At 39.0% G+C, this 20,787-nt stretch overlaps 1 protein-coding gene across 1 annotated transcript; it reads left to right on the top strand.

Moving 5' to 3' along the window:
* Positions 1–20,681, top strand: LOC100493994 (liver carboxylesterase 2-like). The gene is made up of 13 exons (XM_004913559.4): positions 1–222; positions 1,645–1,843; positions 7,591–7,729; positions 8,899–9,032; positions 11,420–11,573; positions 11,782–11,895; positions 13,049–13,144; positions 15,226–15,366; positions 16,629–16,706; positions 17,070–17,217; positions 17,852–18,001; positions 18,081–18,153; positions 20,183–20,681. The coding sequence occupies exons 1-13, from the start codon at positions 129–131 to the stop codon at positions 20,367–20,369; spliced, it is 1,707 nt and encodes a 568-aa protein (XP_004913616.1). The 5' UTR covers positions 1–128; the 3' UTR covers positions 20,370–20,681.
* The last annotated feature ends 106 nt before the right edge of the window (positions 20,682–20,787 follow it).

The raw sequence follows: 20,787 nt of genomic DNA, 5'->3' as shown, positions 1-20,787 counted from the left end.
AGATCACTAGTACACAGTTCCATGCTCAGTACACCTGCTCCTGTTGGGCTGCTACACCTGCAATACAAGTTTTTTGTATTACAGAAACTTGTTTTACAGAAGCTTCAGTGTGTTTTGCAATTCATTGAATGTGTGTCCTGTTCCGTGCTGAATGTTTGCAAATGGGATCCCTGATCAAATTGCTTCTCTTGTGCTGTGCGACTCTGGAAATCTATGGAACAGGTGAGAATTGCAGCACATTAATAAGAACTTGAATAGGAAAGAAGGTCTTTGCTATGTGATCTTTGCACTTACCCGTGTGTATTAGGGTGAAGACACACTGAGCTACTAGTAGCAGCTACTTGTTGTGGCTACTAAAATAGACAATGCTGATCACTTACTGATAAGTGTCTCTGTGTGTTTTAGGAGAGTCAGTTCTCAGTATTCTCTATGGCAGGGTATTTTCTGGGGTTTAGTGACAAGTAGCTTCTACTGTGTATCTTCACTCTTAGACTTTGTAACATGCCTGTTTTACAGGAACTGTGTTAAGATGCAGAGAGGATAAAAAACCATTATAAAAATATTACTAAGTACCTAATTATGCCTTAAGATCTTCTGTGCACTTTGCATCATCTTATTTTTTTCTCCCATTTAAAAAAAGAGCAGGCTTTAAAATCTTTTTTTCCCTCTAAAAACTCCTGTAGCCAGAGGAAGAACTACCAGGGTCATAGGAGTCACAGGTGCTACTGTGGGTGTTATAACATACTTTGCAAATCAAGTATTTTAATTGCAACATTCTAATTTGAAGAGTAAGTAATAATGCAGTATAGGTAACATTGGCTGCTGAGTTATTTTCTTTTATTAAAAACTAACCCAGTGTTATAATGTTATTTTCTACAAAACTAAATTCTTCTTCATTCTAAATGTTAACATGAAATAAGATCTTTGAACTACTCTGAGCAATTTATTATCAGCCTGATGACATAGGGTTAAGTGCTATATCTATATATATAAATAAAGGTGTACTCTTTCAAGGGGAAGTTTGAAAGCTATGTGACAGGGCCCAGGGGTGGGTTGGCCCAGCAGTCAAGCTATTTTCTTTGTGCAGTGAATTTTCTACTATGAGCACTGTCTTTAATCTGAAGTGCCAAGGGACTGATCTGCCAGCACTAATATGCTACCCTGACTCTATAAACTCGGCTGTGCAGCTTGCTATTGTTTATTTGACCCTGTACTGCAGGGGTCTCAAACTTGCGGCCCGCGGGCCATTTGCGGCCCTCGGTACAATATTTTGCGACAATTGCATTGCAGGACCGAACTACAAGCAGCAGACGCGATCATATCGTGTTTGCTGCTTGTACTGATTCCTGCTTCCCCCCCAGTGCCCCCCTTGCTCATTGCCAAGGGGGTTGGGGGCACATCTGTCTCTCTGCAATGGTGGCTTTTGCCGCCAGTGCAAAGAGAATCGCTTAGGTACCAATAATGTAGGTACTACATTATTTGTTGGCACTTAACTGCTTTTTTTAAAGCAACGTAGTACCTACGTTGTTGGCAGGGAAAGGGTAAGTATGACTAACTAGTAGTAAATACACAAAACTGAATTTCCTTAAAAACATGCTTGTTCTCTATTTCTAATATCTAATATTATTTTCTTTCATGGCCAAGAGGATGCAAGGCCACTATTAACAACAAAGTATGGGCAGCTTCTTGGAAACACAGTTGGCGCAAAGGAAACAGATAGATTAGTTCATGTTTTTATGGGAGTCCCCTTTGCAAAGCCACCTATCGGACCATTAAGATTTGAGGCTCCGCAGCCACCGGAGCCATGGAGCTCTGTCAGGGAAGCCACAGCCGCTCCACCCATGTAAGTTCCTCTAGTGTTAAATAAAGAAAAGAATGATACATTTCTGCTGTACAGTGAGCATGTTCCTTTTTATAAAGATTTATTGACCTTGCAATATTGGACGGATTAAATAGGTAGATACAAATATATGTATGCTAAACTGTCTAAACCAGTCTAAACCACTGTTTCTCAAACTGTGAGGAAATTCATATTTATGTGGTTACCTAGAGCTGCTAAAATCTGCTCTGATGCCTTGCTTTCTGCACTTTTTAAGAGATGGGAAGCCTGCATTGCAGGCTCTGAAACTTTATCTGGCCATACACCTGTTGATGTGTTGGTGAACCAGATATTGGGGGGAATTCACAAAAGTGGAGATAGCCTTTTTTTGGAGTAAAAGTGGTGGAAAAACTAATGGAAAACACTTTCTCCAGATTCACAAACAGAAATCCACCTAAATTCCGACTCAACCACCACTTTTCCATTTTTGGTGAAAGAAAGACAGTTTACAGACACTTTTGTGAATTTGTCGTTTTAACTACATTTTTTCCCAACGTTTTCCCCAACATTTTAAAAATGGAGTAAAGCTCAGTGTAACTCTGTCAGACCAATTCTAAGCTCTTCTGTTTTGTTTCACCCAGTCTCAACTTCACACCTCTGGTATGAGTGCCATTAGGGGATCATCAACATATTAATGGGTATTAGCAGCCTATTGTTAGGGGACAAGTTTCTGTCTAACCCTAGAACAATATGTGCAAATAGCCTCATTAACATTTTATAAACAAGAAAAACACTGATTAAAGGAGAAGGAAAGGCTAAGTCACTTGGGGGTGCCAAAATGTTAGGCACCCCCAAGTGACTTAGAACGCCTACCTTGTACCCCGGGCTGGTGCCCCTGTACGGAGGGAACAGCACCAGCCCGGGGTAGCTGCCGGCGCTTCCTCCTTCCTCCTCGCATGCGCCGGCCGGCGGATTTCGCCGGCAGCGCGCAAAGGAAGGAGGAAGCGGTGTCTACAGGTGCCCCGGGCTGGTGCTGTTCCCTCCGTACAGGGGCACCAGCCCGGGGTACAAGGTAGGCGTTCTAAGTCACTTGGGGGTGCCTAACATTTTGGCACCCCCAAGTGACTTAGCCTTTCCTTCTCCTTTAAAACAAAGTTCAATTTATAACTTATATATAAAAAGTTTTTACATCACATTTGCATTGTTATGCTAGTTTTAGCTTAATGAATGAGGCAATAATAACATTTTGAGTGAATATATTGTATACATTTTTATTTAAAGGAAAAGTAAAGCCTCCCAGGCAATTTTTTAGTTTTAACAGCAGTGCCCCCTCTTTAATCACTTCACTGATATTTGCCCCAATTTATTTGTGCCCCCATAGCATGCCCAGAACTACAGAGCTGCTTAACAGCATTGCCCCCCCACCTTTATCTGTGCCCCTTCTGTTCCCAGCTGCCATCTTGGTGATCAGCAAGCAGCACATGCACACTGGCACCCAAACTGGGATACTGGGGTACAGGGTTGGACTGGCCCCAACAGGGCACTGGATAAAGACCCGGTGGGCATAGATGGATTTTCAATAAGGCTTGGGGGGGCTAAACCTCCCCAAACCTGCTTTGGCACCTTAAAACCTGGCTCCGTTTCTGCCCTGCCCTGCAAATCTTCTCCGGGTTCTGCAGAAATCAGCTGTGCTCTGATTGGATCTTTCTTCTTGTGGATTCTCCAATCAGAGCACAGCTTTCTTGACAGGCAGTAAAATTGACCAATCAAGCCGCAGATGCAGACGGGAATCGGGAGATTTTGCAAACTGGAGGCAGTGCAGCATTGAAGACTAAAAAAAGAAGAATCTGCAGGCTGTAAACTTTACCCAAGAACCAACTTTGAACTTTTGCAGCAGTTTTCATCCCACAGGTACTATACACAGGTACTATACTGTATATGTTCTAAAGATTGACCCACTAGCTGAAATTAAATTGTTTTTTGTCACCTGACATCTATAATATCCCTATCCCCTACCCTAACAGATAGAGGGTAAGTTAACTTTTCCCCCTGACAAAGCTCATTGTGGTTTTATATATTTGTTATGGTGTTTTGCACTTTCTATTTTTCTTTTACTTTTGTCATTGTTTTTTTTCATTTCTAGTTAGTTACAGTGGAGCCAATGTTGTGTATCAGTGCCAGTGTTATAGTGCCAGGGCCTGAATATCTGCCATCAGTACCCACTGCTCCTCATGACATATAATATGCTGGTTTTGTATATAAACACTCAGGGCTGTGGAGTCGGTAGATAAATTCCCCGACTCCGACTCCGACTCCTCAGTTTCTGATACTTCCGACTCCGACTCTCCGACTCCTCTGTTTTAAATATGCTAATGTATTTTATACATCTAGGAAGGGGAAGGGGCACTTAAAACACAACTGAACTGATAATAAACTGAAAGACAATTTTATCTATACTCCTACTACTAATGATTTCCCTAGAATCCCATAGTCATGTTTAAAGTTTAAGCTAACATTACAGCTGAATTACAGCAGTTTTTCAAATGTTCAGTCTTAAAGGAACAGTAACACCAAAAAATAAAAGAGCTTTAAAGTAATAAAAATATAATGCACTGTTGCCCTGCACTGGTAAAACTGGTGTGTTTGCTACAGTAAAACTACTATCATTTATATAATAAGCTGCTGTGTAGCCACGGGGGCAGCCATTTAAGCTGGAAAAAAGGAGAAAAAGCACAGGTTACATAGCAGATAACGGATAAGTTTTGTATAATACAATAGTGTTTTATCTGTTATCTGCTATGTGCCTGTGCCTTTTCTCCTTTGAACGGCTGCCCCTGGGGCTACACAGGGGGGTATTTATATAAACTATAGTAGGGTTTCTGTAGCAAACACCCCAGCTGTACCGGTGCAGGAATGGCTGCCCCCGGGGCTACACAGCGGGGTATTTATATAAACTATAGTAGGGTTTCTGTAGCAAACACCCCAGCTGTACCGGTGCAGGAATGGCTGCCCCCGGGGCTACACAGCGGGGTATTTATATAAACTATAGTAGGGTTTCTGTAGCAAACACCCCAGCTGTACCAGTGCAGGAATGGCTGCCCCTGGGGGTTCACAGCGGGGTATTTATATAAACTATAGTAGGGTTTCTGTAGCAAACACCCCAGCTGTACCAGTGCAGGAATGGCTGCCCCCGGGGCTACACAGCGGGGTATTTATATAAACTATAGTAGGGTTTCTGTAGCAAACACCCCAGCTGTACCAGTGCAGGAATGGCTGCCCCCGGGGCTACACAGCGGGGTATTTATATAAACTATAGTAGGGTTTCTGTAGCAAACACCCCAGCTGTACCAGTGCAGGAATGGCTGCCCCCATACTACACAGCAGCTTATTTATATAAATTATAGTAGATTTTCTGAAGTAAACACACAGTGCAGGGCAGCAGCACATTATATTTTAGTTACTTTTATACACTTTCATTTTTTGGTGTTACTGTTCCTTTAAACTATTGACTATCCATTCCCTTCACGTATACAAGTATTTCTAGTCCTGCAAATTTTTTTTACTTAATTAGTTATCAGTGAGAGTTAGGCTGGGTTCCTAGTGGGCATTGGGTTCCCTGTAACAGAGGAACACGACGCAGTGGAGCTGCCGCACCGTAAATGTGCGTTACGTCCCATTTAGTGAAGCATTCAGTCAGTGAAAAGCTTCATGGTCACTCAACGTGTTCGTTTATGCACTGCGTGCATTGGGCTTTATTCTTATAGCAGAGAAGTAATTAATTATGACTGTTTTTTAATTGGGACATTTAAACTTGCTTTATTTTTTTTTTTTTTATTCCCATTTAAATTTAGTAGGAGTCGGAGTCGGATAATTTTTTGCCGACTCCGACTCCGACTCCAGGTACCCAAAATTGCCTCCGACTCCGACTCCGACTCCTCGACTCCGACTCCGACTCCACAGCCCTGTAAACACTGCGTCTCACTGTATATAACGTGCCTGGGATGTCAGTACCTGCTGCCTCTCTCTCTATAAAGCTAACTTAAACACATCTAAAGGGGAGGTTCACTTTTAAGTTAACTTGTAGTATGTTATAGAATGGCCTATTCCTAGCAACTTTGCAATTGGTCTTCCTAGTTAATTTTTTATAGTTTTTGAATAATTTGCCTTTCGCTTCTGCCTCTTTCCAGCTTTCAAATGAGGGTCACTGACCAAAAAAGTATTGCTCTGTGACGCTACAGTTTTATTTTTCCATGCAGGCCCCTTAACTATTCATATTCCCATTTCTTGTTTAAACCACTACCTGGTAAATAAGACCCTAGCAACCAGATAGCTGCTGAAATACCAAATGGAGAACTGCTGAACAATAAGCTAAATAACTGAAAAACCATTAAAAATAAAAGAGGACCAATTGCAAATTGTCTCAGAATATCAATGTCTACCTTATATTAAAAGTTAATTTAAAGGTGAACTACCACTTGAAGCTAACTGATCACAAACACAAATGTATAGAGAACCCCTAACAGAAGTGCATGTATGAATGCTTTTACATCCTAAGCATTTTAGGGTTAAAAAAAGCACCCCCACCCACACTTTTGCACAGTATCCCTGGGAGTCAGTGGGAACAGCAAGAGGTAGTTGGGAGGGTAATTTTTTACACCAGCAGCGAATCCACTAAGTCTCACATTAGCTATAGGTCAGACTCTGTATGGCCCATCTTTAGCCTCCCCAAACAAAAAAGTCACCCTCCGCCTATGTTGGTGGGCCTCTTTTTACCAGGCATGTTGTTGTGTGGGCCGGATTGCTGCTGACCAGTAATGAGTAGGGGCTAGAGAAGAAGGTAGTTAGACCCTTAAATGTTGTTACAGAAGTGGAATTACACAGAAATATAGAAAACATTTGAAAGCCCAGCTTGTCCTGAAAAAAATGATGTATAGTTTCCCTGGGCAAACTAAAATTACTCTCCTGGAAATACCTCCAAAATTAAATGACAAATGGCAAATGAAATGCAAAATCCTGCTGGTAAAATCCTTATTCCAAGGGTCATGTATCTGTGGGACTGGGTTTGATGGCACTGACAGATTTACTAAGAGCTAAAGGCAAATTCATAAAAATGACAAAATCTGAAAACGGTCTATTTAAAAGACGAATTCGCAAAAGTGGAGATAGAGGTGTGTGAATTAGGTGGAAAATCCGACAAATCTATCTCCACTTTTACTTTGTCTCAATATCACCACTTTTGTGAATTCCCCCCTATGGCCACCTATGGCCACCTATGGTCAAGACCTTCACGGAGAGCCAATTCACAATTAAACACACAGTGGTAAAGGGATATAAGTGGACAGGGCTCTGGGATTATAAATCTGGTAGTAATGCATAGAGGTTGGGGGTGGCATGGAGGAAAAGCCAAAATCAAACCTCTGACCAGAGCCAATGGGCTTCTAGTTACAAAACTGGTTAGGAAGCAAATTTAAAGTACCATTTTCTTCTTCTTTTGCACTGAACTGGCTCCTAGATTAAAATGTGGTATTAGTATGTGGGGTTCAAGAACCTTTTTTGTATTTATATGTTAAATAAATAGATTTTTTTGTGGAGGTGATATAAAAATGTATAATGTTTTCAAACAACATTTCCAGTTACCTTAGTTAGTTTTAGAAGCGAGATCTGGATGTTTGGTGTGAGGCTTATGTGAAAAATGATGAGAACAACTATGGTGTACCAATGTTATATAACAGTTATTGTTTCAAAGCAATTATTACTTATAATTTATCCAGGTGTTTACAAGATAAAAGAGGAATGGAAGACCTTGCTGAATTTTTCAAGGCAAAGTTTGATTTTCCTCCAGTTTCCGAGGATTGTTTGTACCTAAATGTCTTCACTCCAGCAGACAGAGGAGAGAACCCAGAGCTCCCTGTAAGTTTAACAGATCATTTTGGGTAATGGTAATAAAATTCACACAAACAGGCCAAAAATGCTATAAAATATAATATAATTTTTAATTAGACAGTTATCACAAAGTAAATTGTATTTGTGGATGATAGCATTATTAAAATAACCTGTTGGACCAAACTGGAGAGCTCCTCAACAAAAAGTTAAATAACTGAAAAACCACAAAAAATAAAAAAATGAAAACCAATTGTTAATTGCTCAGAATATCAATGTCTACATCATATTAAACGTTATTTAAAGGTGAACAGCCTCTTTAAAGCCCTTTAGTTGTTGCTAAACCATATCTGCTGTATAGCCACGAGCTGTAGGTGCATTTCAGGAATTGTGAAAACAAACACTTGAATGTTTAAAAAAAAACAGAACCAGAACACGGAAGGGCTACACAATAGGCATGACCCTGTGCTTTAATGGGTTTTAACACTCTAAAGCACAGGGGTCATCCTTTCTATTCAGTCCTTCTGTGTTCTGTTCTGTGTTTTTCTCTGCACTTGGATGGTGGGAGCTGATCCCACCACAAAACTGAGCACAAGAGTTAGTCGCTAAATGAGGTTCTGGAGTGCCTTTGAAATCTATATGTATAACACTTGTATACAGCCATGCTACACCTTCTATTCCATAGTCCTTTGCCAGATCTTATTATCCCCAATGATACAGACAATGCTACTGCCTTCCCTGCACAGTCAAAAATCACATACAGTTATATAGATAAGTTGGGTTGAAAAAGACCAAAGTCCATCAAGTTTAACCCTTCAAAGTGAACCCAGCACACACACATTAACCTATATTGGCCTATCTATACACTCACATACTTAAATCATATATACCAACATCAATAGTAACTGTAGGTTTTAGTATCACAATAGCCTTGGATACTATGCTTGTTCCAGAAACCACCCTCAAGCCACTCTTAAAGGCATTAACTATCACAACATAACTGAAAGTATTTTAAAGTACCGGTAATCCATTCCAACCAAGTTATTGTACATAGTATGACTCAGGGTTGAGCTCCAGATGAGTTTTGGGTAGCTGATAAGAGGTGACTATAGTAATAAGTGTAATTGTAGTCTGTTAATCATTGCTTTTTGTTTCAGATCACCAAATCTGAAGTACATTTAACTTTCTGTTTTGTACAGGTCATGGTGTTCATACATGGAGGAGCACTTACTATGGGAGGAGCATCCATGTTTGAAGGCTCTGCTTTATGTGCCTATGAAAATGTTGTTGTGGTGTCAATCCAGTATAGACTTGGCATTATGGGATTCTTTAGGTAAAATACACTGCTGCTCTGTTTTCTATATTAGTATAATAATATTTTTAACCTTTTGCAGCTGTATAAGACCCTATTGGGCCTATATTGTAACATGGAACATTCAAGGCATTTAAGCAATAGAGATTTAAACATGACCATGTAAAAATAGCTTTCAGATTTTTTTTCAACTAGATTTATTGAAGGGGTATTAAATTTTAGTATATTATAGAATGGGCTATTCTTAGCAACTTTTTAGTTTGGTCTTCATTTTTTATGTTTCATATGTTTTTGAATTGTCTTCCTCTTCTTTCCAACTTTCAAATGGGGGTCACTGACCCCAGATGCCAGAAGCTATTGCTCTGTGAGGCTACAGTTTTATTGTTACTTTTTATTACTTATCTTTCTATTTAGTCCTCTCCTATTCATATTCCAGTCTCTCATCAGTCACACTTCAGGTGTACATGTATATTTTATTTATCCTTGGAGTGCTTCCACAACCACCCTTTTTGTCTATTGATAAAGGGGCATAGAATGGATTTTTAACATAATAATTTTTTGTGTTACTTTTCCCATAAGAAAGGCTTGTGCAATTATGCTTGTTTTTTCAGAAATGAAAGTAGTATATATTATTGTACATATATATATTAAATGTGAGGGAAATGTCATGTATTTTGCCATCAGTATAGGCAGAGGTAATTATGATAAGGCAATAAATGTTATGCAAGTACTTTGGTCTACAGTAGCAGTAATGACTGCTTCTCTGGATAAATGTAAATACACTGATATTTTTTATGCAATGTCGGTATGTAAATCAGTCAGGGAGTATTCTAATTACCTTGTAATGGCTAGGAAACATTTTACTTGCCATCCTTGTTGCCTGGCTTGCTAAAGCAATATTTTTATATTTAACTGTTTGCTTTCCTCTTGTTTAGGGTCCACTATTATACACTACTAAAGCCATTAAAGGACAAGGAAAGTCTATAAAAGATATTAAGTCATCTCACAGGCATACCTGTAGTGTGTTCTGCAGCACTGTACAATCTCTTGTATGTACAATGATTTAGCTGTTTAAACCCCATAGTTTAAAAAAAAAAAAGCCGACTAAATAAAAAAAAAAAATTCTCAGACGTAGCAAGTGCACAGCAGCTTGTGTAAGACATTGGCACATGCGCATTACCCACCATCAGAAGAAAGCGTTTGTCTCTACAACAGTAGCACAGGCACAGATTCGCACTTGGAAAACCAGGCCTCCCTTTGCATTGCGCCAATGGTAACAGTGACATGGTTCAAGTGGGGCTTAGCCCCTGCGTGTTTATTAAAAAAATAGCAGCAACGTTTCAACATTGCTGCTATTTTTTGAACAAACACGCAGGGGCTAAGCCCCACTTGCATTACACTCGTTGTGCCGGTCAATTTTTTGCTGGACTGTGCTGGGAATGCCGACTCTCTGGGCTGTACACAGAATAAGAATTGTTGAAGGAGGTAAGAGTGTGCTGGGTGAATTTTCTTTGTTGTACAGTGACATGGTTACCATGGAGATGCAAGCCAAAAGCTGGAAGACAGACGTTCAGGAGGCGCTTAGTTCTTAGAATTCTTCTGCATTGATTGGCGTGTCCATTGCTCTGTATGGCCCCTATGTTTGTGCCGCCCTAGGCCCGGGCCTTTGTGGCCTTGCAACAAATCTGGGCCTGGGTGTGTCTGTCTGCACATGCGTATAACAGTGATATATGCATAGCAAACATGGCGCCTGCGACACACAAGCAGCAGTTCCAGTATAAGAGGGCACTGCAGGAGATCATATAGGTATTAATCAAAACAATGTTAGCAATCAGCTACAGCAAGAGACTTGGACTAAAGGGTTTCCTTGTCCTTTAATGGAATGTATTTAATGATGTCTATATATACATACTGAGATAAGAGGCTTCATTTAAAGGAACAGTAACATCAAAAAATATAAAGTGTTTTAAAGTAATTAAAATATAATGTGCTGTTGCTCTGCAAAAAACTGGTGTTTTTGCTACAGAAAAGCTACTATATAAATAAGCTGTAGCCATGGGGGCAGCCATTCAAGCTGGAAAAAAGGAGAAAAGGCACAGGTTACATAGCAGATAACTAGTAGATAAGCCCCATATAATGGGGTTTATCTGTTATCTGCTAAGTAACCTGTGCCTTTTCTCCTTTGAATGGCTGCCCCCATGGCTACACAGCAGCTAACTTATATAAACTATAGTAGTCTTTCTGAGGCAAACACACCAGCAATGCAGGGCAACAGTACATTATATTGTTATTACTTTTATACACTTTCATTTTTTAGTGTTACTGTTCCTTTAACTTCAGTGACAAGATAACAGATGCCAGAAATGGACACCTCAGAGGTTTATAACCCTTTCCCTTTTCATTCTCAGTTCTGGTGATAAAGAAGTACGTGGGAACTTTGGATTTCTGGATCAGGTTGCAGCTTTACAATGGGTTCGTGATAATATTAAGGATTTTGGAGGAAACCCACAGTCAGTTACAATATTTGGGGAATCTGCAGGTGGCGTGAGTGTATCTGCACAGGTAAGAATATGTGCACAACTCTACAAGGTAACCATACAGGCACCACAATATCAGCAATAAAGGAAAAACATGTAACCTACTGTCTGTGTCTGCATCTCTTTATTGGGTGTATAGCCATGCAAAACATGGCACTGTGAGTGCCTGCTTCATGTTTTCTTTGTTTTTAACCTCACAGAAATCCAATAAGTCATTTGAAATTTGTTTTCAGGTGTTGTCCCCACTTTCTAAGGGGCTGTTCCACAAAGCCATTGCTGAGAGTGGAGTTGCAATACTTCCTGGTTTGATGACCAGTAAAACTGAAGAGATCCTTCCTCTTCTATCTGTAAGTCTAATTCTTGGATACATTTTATTTATGAAGCTTTGACATGGTGCTTATCAACAATAATAAAAAAAAACCTTTATACTGTTGTATCTATTCACATTAAAAATATTTCCTAACAGTTTGGCATATAGGAGCAGCTTGCTACAATGCTGCTTGAAGGACGATAACAGAAACTTGCTAAATGCACAGATTCAGAATGGATGAAAGAGCATGTAGTGGTCAGTCATGGTGCCAGTTTTTTAGATAACATGCCTAACATTTTGGCACCCCCAAGTGACTTTGCCTTTCCTTCTCCTTTAAGGATGAGTCAAATGGAAATTCATTCACATAATAACCTTGTTATCTTGGGGGTAATGAGACTCTCCTATGACTTCTTAGATACCAGATTTATAGTATTTAAATATAGAGAGAATATGTACCGGTGGCAGAACATTAGCAGTAAACATGGAGGGGAATATCCGTACATTTTTAAGCAAAAAGCGACAGATCATACTAACTTTGATTTGGCACAAAGATTTCAAGATGAATGGAATATAACATCAGAATGCTTCTGACGCTGGTTATAGGGTGTTCCAGTTAATAGCAATTAAAATGACGGAAAAAAACACCAGTTCAGTGGAATTGCAGTAAACTAAAAAAATAGCATTTTAAGACTGCAGTTGGCCCTCCATCAGACACTTAGGTGCACTGTTAACTTTGTTTACAACTGTTTCCTCTTAGTTACTCAAACGGTTACGTAGTTTATAGTCTTTGTCCATGTGAAAGTTACCATTTTACTTTCAATGGCAAATCCTGGCTCTTGCATTAGTAACAAGGCTCACTGCACATTGTTGCCTTTATTGCGTTGCACTAGCAATACCACTTATCCATGGAGCAGGACCCATAGCAGCCAACTCTATATAATAGGAAATTTAAAAATTCCAAACCATATTCTCCAAAAAATGCAGAATACCTATCAAAAGAATAGGTAAGTTAGTAACCTTGAGGAAACTGGTAAGACATCAAAAGCAAAACTCTACATTCCCTTTGTAGATTTAAAGACATAATGTATTTAAGAAATAGCCATTTATGTGTGCAGAAATGTTTTGGTATTTCAGTTCTTGGAATGGAGTGAATGTTAGCTTTATATATTTAATCATCTTTTTCTTTGCAGGTAGTTGCTAACATATCCTCCTGTAGTGTATCGGACCTGGTAGGCTGTCTCAAAAAGAAAACAGAAGATGAGATTATTGCGATTACTGCAGCAATGGTACGGGAAATGATATATGCCCCATAGTTTCAACAGTATTCTAGTTTTCTGAATCCTAACAAATATGTGTGATATAATGCACCACATTTAACTGAATCTTACACAAGGGCCATGAGAGAAAAAAAGGTGTGGGAAGGGTACAGAGAAGAGGTCAGTTGATTTAGGGAAAGTATGTTTCCCTAAAGAGGTAAACTGTGTTTTAAAAATGGAACCCACACAGTTTCCCCCCTTTTTAATAAAATAATAATTATGTATTTTTAAGGTAAAACATTTATTTTCTGCTAAATTATGGTACATCCTCTACTCCCATACTCGTTATCATTTCCACCAAGCAACGCAGAAAATGTTACAGAGCCTGTCAAATAAACCTTTATTAGGGGTAGTTCACCTTCATGTTAAGTTTTAGTATAATGTAGACAAGGTTATCCTGAGACAGTATGCAATTGGTCTTCATTTTCTTATTTTTTGTGCTTTTAAATTATTTATTTGTTGAGCAGCTCTAAAGCATGGGATTTTGGCAGCTATTTGTTTGCTCGGGAAAGATGTACCCTAGCAACCAGACAGTGGGGTGAATGAGAGAGACTGGAAGATACACAGAATAGGGACTGAATAGAAACGTAAAACAATAACCTGTAGCTTCACAGTCATTGTTTGTCTGCCAGGGTCAATGGCCCTGCTATGCTTGAGTGCAATAAAAAGCTCATGTCATCCGAGAAATTTGATCAGAGGCATACCAGTGGCTCAGTTCCTGAGATTGAGGAGGAACTGCTCCACCGATATGGAATATTATACATTTGCAAAGGATATGAAGGATCGTTTCAGAGAAAGGGGCTATAAAGAAACTGGTGTAGAGCATGCATTTATGAGAGTGAGTAAAACCCAGAGGGATTCATTATTAAATCCAAAACCAAAAAGACAAGATAAGAGTTGGGAGAATAAAATATCCTTTATTACAAGATACAGCAGACAGTATAATAAAATAGTTCAGGTAGTAAAAACATTTTTGCCAATATTATATGCTGACCGCGATTTCTTTGAGACTTTGGGACAAGAAATTAGTAACATAGCGAGGAGAGCCTATACTTTAAGGGATAGCTTATCCCTTATAGCTTATTATAGTTTCTTTAAGAATAAAAGTGGAGTTCAAAAACATTTTTTGGATGTGAAAGGTTGCTTTAAATGTGGCAGTAGATGCTGTGTTATTTGTGAACATCTTGAGGTCTCAAAGGAATTTCGGTCATTGATTACAAATAAAAGTTTTAAAATACAGAACTTTATTAACTGTAACAGCACAGCAGTAATTTATCTAGTGACATGTCAGAAATTAAAAAAAAAAAATATGTGGGCTGCACAATGCGGGCCCTAAAGGATAGGGATAGAGAACACATTAGCCAAAGTTGGAACACTAAATATTCATATAAAAGTAATGTCACTAGACATTTTGCAGAATGCAACTATAGTGCTGAAAAATTATTTTCGGTACAGGCAATAGAACAAATAAAAATTTTAAGGAGAGGAGGATATATCCTTACTCTTCTCCATAAACATGAAGTGTTCTGGATTTTCTATCTCCACACACGTATACCTTTAGGATTGAACTTTACTTTTGATGTGACTTTTGAAAATATGCTATTTACTTTATTTTTTGTTTATTTTTACTTTGTGACCCTGTGGTATGTATTTTTTAACTTTAGTAAAACTGATTTCTTACTGAAAGAGTAGTGAGGTGTCTCACACTGATTGGTTTAATTAAACTGGGCGTGTTCTATACCATGTAAATAACTGTTTCTTCTGAGCCTATGATTAAATGCTGAAAAGCGTGAAACACGTCAGGCTTTGAACATGGGGTTTGTTTTAATGGATTGTAATAAAGTTATTAATTTTTAACTTTTTACAACTTAATTGTATTTTGTAATGTTTCCCTCTTTTGGTCACTAGAGGGTTGAGTCTGCGCATTTGATCATTTTCTTTCTTTAGATGTTTTGACTATATATCCTATTTTGGGCATTTGATATGTGCAATAAAAAGGTACTGAGCAGATCCATAATAAGCTGAAGTTCACATAACAAGTATTTTAACAGAGATTTTTAGTGTTCCCTGCTGTTGTCGATGGCGTGTTCCTTCCCAAACCTGCGGAGGAGATCTTAGCTGCCAAGGAGAGCAATCCAGTTCCTTTTCTGATTGGTATTAATAACCATGAATTTGGCTGGATACTACCATTGGTAGGTACCTTTTTTGTTTCTTATGAAGTCCATATTACCGTATTTTTCGGACCATAAGACGCACCGGACCATAAGACGCACCGGACCATAAGACGCACCAGTTTTTAGAGAAGGGAAATGAAGAAAAAAAGATTCTGAAAAAAATACTGTCCTAAAATATTTTATGTGCATTAAAAGCGAACCTGTACCAGCAGCACCCAACATATTGCCCCCCACCTGTACCAGCAGCACCCAACATATTGCCCCCCACCTGTACCAGCAGCACCCAACATATTGCCCCCCACCAGTACCAGCAGCACCCAACATATTGCCCCCCACCTGTACCAGCAGCACCCAACATATTGCCCCCATCTGTACCAGCATATAGCCTACAGATATACTTTAAGAAAATGTTTTTACTTGCCCGTGTGGTCTCCGTGCAGGGCCCTCCTCTATTCACCGGCGCTTAGCTGTGGCGCTGTGCGCATGCACAATGATGCGCATGCCCATACGCATGCGCGTCATTGTGCATGCGCACAGCGCCACAGCTAAGCACCGGTGAATAGAGGAGGGCCCTGCACGGAGACCACACGGGCAAGTAAAAACATTTTTTTAAAGTATATTCGGACCATAAGACGCAGGGACTTTTTCCCCCCACTTCTGGGGGAAAAAAAGTGCGTCTTATGGTCCGAAAAATACGGTAATATAGTAAGCCTTTGTAAAGGATCTCAATAGTTGAGGCATTTTTTCTTTAAATTCTGTTTATTGAATTTTGAAGTAAATCAGCTGACATTTTAACAAATATTTTAAAATCACTATTTCCAGAAGCTAGTAAAATACATCATTTATATGAACAGTAAGTAAAACTCAACCAAACAGTGACCTACTTTATATACCCCATCTTAATGCTCACAAAATCTTTAAAAGCCTAATGGCCTGCAATTATTAATACACATATAAATGTAATGTGTAATTGTGGTTTGAAATAAATGGTAAATACAAGGAGGATTAGCCATCAAATCTAGATTGTAACTCATATAAATTGTTTCCTATCATTGTCCAGTGTTTGAGGCATTTTTTAAACTGATAGCCTAATAATATTATACAGGGCCTAACTGTGCTGAACCCAGGCCTGCAACATCAAGCTACCTCCATTTTTTACATAATAACGCATATCTGTGTTTTAGAAATTTCTGTAATTGTTATCCTGACTGCATTTTAATCAGTCAGGGGAAATAATATATGTAATAGTTCAGTAATCCATACTGTGGTTTTGTGCACAGTCTCTTAATATCACTGGATACAGGGAAGGAATGGAAAAGAAAAACATTCAGGCAACACTTGGTGCTCTCCCTTTGTTGGTAAGATGGATTTTATGATGTATAAATATAATGAAATTTGTTACTAGTGTCATAGACTTAAAATAAAATTATTAGGCACTTATGGCCCACACATGAACCTTTTTTCTACTATATAAGGACGGGGTGGAGACATATTTTTGTGGAGTGGTTTCTTTGAATTCCCCTGCTCAATAGTTTGAGATCAGTAACAGCCCCCCCAGTTTTACCATTTAGTATGGGGTGGTACAGGGGTCCTAATTTACTGGAAGTTTGATAATGTTGAATGCAGTTACTCCCACTGATGGGTTTGTGTTAAACAAAATTCAGGGCTCCCTCTTAATAAAGTTGCATGTCCTAAATCTTGTTTGCTCTCCTTTCTAACAGAATACAGTTTCCAGTGCTATTCCTTTCATCATGGAAGAGTACTTTGGTGACACAGATGATCCAAAAGAGTTAAGAAACAATTTCTTGGATCTAGTTGGGGACATTATATTTGTTATTCCTGCCCTAAGAACAGCTAAATATCACAGAGGTACGTGAACCCACCATTCATGAGATGTGCATTAATCAATTATAAATTTCCCCTGCAATGACAACACATAAATAATCTTATTGTGGTATGCTTGGAGGCAAGTTTTGTAATCACAAAGACCCAGTTTAACTCCAAGCAGAGCCTCCTGTAGGCTAGCTGTCCACACGGGGCTACTAAATAGTCCATCACAGTCCTTATTTGGCATCCCCAAAGGACTTTTTTCATGCTTGTGTAGCTCCCCAACACTTATTACATCTGAGTGTCGCTCAGGACTAAAAATGGTTTTGAAAACCCTGGTCTAGAGAAACAAGTTTCTTTTGGTTGATTACTTTGTCCCCCTGTGTAACATTTCCTGGGGATATCCTTGCTTATAGAGTCTGTGGTGTGGACACAGCCATCTGTAGTACTGAGCACATTCCAGTAAGTCTAAATAAAATTCAAAAATACTGTTAACAGCTGCTGTGGTTTCTGAAAGTTGTAGCTGATCAATCTTTTAGGGCCTGTGTTTCATAGCTTTGGGGCACTCTGTGAGTTAATGATTGTAAAGCCACTTTGTAGAGATATAAATTGTTTGGTGTACTTTTATTGTAACCTGTGTCATGAGCTAACACTCCTATTTGTTGTTACCGGCTAGATTCGGGGTTTCCTGTTTACTTCTATGAATTTCAGCACCGCCCTTCAATGTATGCAGACTCAAAAGATGATTTTGTTAAAGCTGATCATGGTGATGAACTTTACTTTGTTGTTGGAGGCCCATTCCTGAAAAGTGGCATTCTTTTCAAAAGTAAGGTTTTTCCCTTTATGTAAGTTTTAGAGCTATATGTTTTCATCTCCTCAGTTAACACAGCTTTTGTCTTCACAAGGTAATGGAACAGAGGAAGAGAAAATCCTCAGTAAAACAATAATGAAATATTGGGCTAACTTCGCTAGAAATGGGTAAGGCGTCTTATTTATGAATGTATCACAAGTATTTTACATTATTTTAGAACCTACTTAATTCTAGCTTGACCTTTTCCTTATTACCTTTTTTTTCCTCTCTTTAACTCATGTGCATGTAATTGTGTTGCCTCATGTAGTCGTCAAAATTCTAAACAAAGGTGTGAACCGCCCACTAAACAACTAGATTTATGCAGTTAAAGTTGCCAAGCAAGGGCCCAAAATCAGCTGCCTTCTTGACCACACCTGATCATGGTGGCCGTTTACTGGTACAGGTATTCTGACATGTTCTGCACAGAGCTCCATGTGATCCAGTTGCTGGCCCAAGGGGTTGAACAGTAGGATCAGTTGAAATTGGCCCTCAGCCTAGGTGGCCAAATTGTGCAAAAATACACTTTTTTGACAACTTCCCCCTCTCAAATGACCAGATGATTATTGGCCACCATCAGCACTCTAATAAAGTCCAAGATGAAAAGGGGCTAATATGTTTTAAGAATAAAAGGGATGACAAAGAGTATCTTCAGAAATTGTGACTGGCCATTGCTAACTGTAAAAGTAGGCCTTGAAGGAGGAGTTAGTATGATATAATTAGTGAATCATATGATGATATGTGAATAATTAACACTCAGGGGCTAATTCATCAAAGTACAAGTTCGAATCCGAAATGGGTAAAATTCGGATTAGATACGATAATTTCTGATGATCAGAAATGTCACGAAAATGCTTACGAAAAAATTGTATAATACAATAATATCGTATTGGCGATCCAAAAGTCACTAAATTTTCGTATCCGAACGATCATAAATGGCAGGAAAACCTTTCTGACTTTGATCCTTCTGTGCATGATTTTGGAAGCCTCCCATAGGACTCAATGGCACTCTGCAGCTACAACCTGGCCCAAGGAAAGTCACGATACCGAAGCTTGAATAAATACAAAACTTTTGTACTGTACAAATACGGTTTTGTCGTGTAAAGTTTGACACACAATAACAAAAAGTTGTGCGAATTAGCGAAAAAATCTGCGAAAAAACAAACAGTAGAAAATACAATTTTTTTTGTTTTCGAAAGCAATTGTACTTTGATAAATGGGCCCCTTAGATATGATTGTACCATTCAGGTCAAGGTTGATTGGTTTAAAGAAATAGAATAAGTAATTTGCCCACACAGTATATGGAATTTCATCTACACCAAGTGTCCTCAAACTTTTTAAACAGGGGGCCAGTTCATGGTCCCTCAAACTATGGCTCGCTCCTGCGTCCTCCCTCTCCCCGCTCCACCACTCTCTGCACCATCCTCCTGCTCCCTGATCCATCTGCCCTCTCCCAGCTCCCCGCTGCCAGGGGTGAGGACACAGCGAGGTAAACTACCTTGGGGGGCCGGATCTGGCCTGCAGGCTGTAGTTTGAGGATCCCTGATCAAACATGCTGGCTCATTTAGTTGTTGGCCATATGAGTAATATATAGGCATTCATCGAGTTCTATACAGCTTGCACACAATTTACCTTTGTGGATGATAATTTACATCTGTGTTGGTAAATGGAAAGCAAATTACAATGCGTTGTTACAACATGTTACAGTTGCAAGATTACAGAGTGTTTTGCAAGTCATTTGTGTCAGTTGAGCTTCATGTTTCCTCTCTTGTGTTCCTGGCACTCCTACTAATGCTTTCAGTGCTATCTTATTCTATATGCAGATAGATAGATAGATAGATAGATAGATAGATAAATCATAGAGGTGGAAGGCTGCCTCTCTGGGTAAAATATTACACCACTAAAGTAAGAGTGCAAAGTGATCCAGTCAACAGCCCAGTCTGCATTCTCCTATAAATAGGATTTTTGAATCATATGAGGATTGGAGAACACTATAAAAAAACTTGGTTGAGCTGCACTATTTTAAGCTTGATTTAATTTTAAACTGTAATAATTCTGATTTCTCACTGCTTTTTGTGTTTTCATTGGGCCCTTTTGGAATTTCTTTCATCTTAAGCTATGAAATATCATTTACTTTGCTCCCTGTCTTATTGTTTGCAGGGATCCCAATGGTCTTGGTTTGGCTGAGTGGCCAAAATATGATGAAGATGAAGACTATCTGGAAATTAACTTGACACAGAAATCATCTCAAAGGTTAAAGGGAGGAAGATTGAAATTTTGGACCATCACCCTTCCTGACAAAATTAAAGAGTTGATGGAAGAAAAAGGAGAACATGTAGAGTTATAAGTTCCATTAATTAGGATTTTGTGCCCTGCAAGTACTGTGGTACTGCTCTGGTATGCCCAGTTCCCCCATAGATGCATTATTCCCATAGTAAAACCCTACCTAACAGCACTGACAGATGAAATTCAATATAACCTATTGACAAAAAGTGGCAACATTTCTCTATGTAAAAATAAAATACAGTACTTATGTTAATAATGAGCTCTTGTAGATGAATAAAAAGACTGATCTGCCATTTCTGGGTGATGCCTCATATGAAAGTTATAGCAGATAAAATGTCTGAAGGTAGGTCCCCCTGTCCTGTTTGGCCCTGGGCAGGGTCAGACTGGGAAAAAACCCTGTGCAAAACACTTTTAATTAGACTCAATAAACCTCAAGTTGTACATGGCTTTTTTCACTTACTCTCAGGGTCAATAACTGG

This window comes from Xenopus tropicalis, chromosome 4 (assembly GCF_000004195.4).
Source record: "Xenopus tropicalis strain Nigerian chromosome 4, UCB_Xtro_10.0, whole genome shotgun sequence".
Classification (NCBI taxonomy): domain Eukaryota; kingdom Metazoa; phylum Chordata; class Amphibia; order Anura; family Pipidae; genus Xenopus; species Xenopus tropicalis.
The sequence above is the reverse complement of the archived record's forward strand: the minus strand, read 5'-3'. Positions and strand labels throughout refer to the sequence as shown.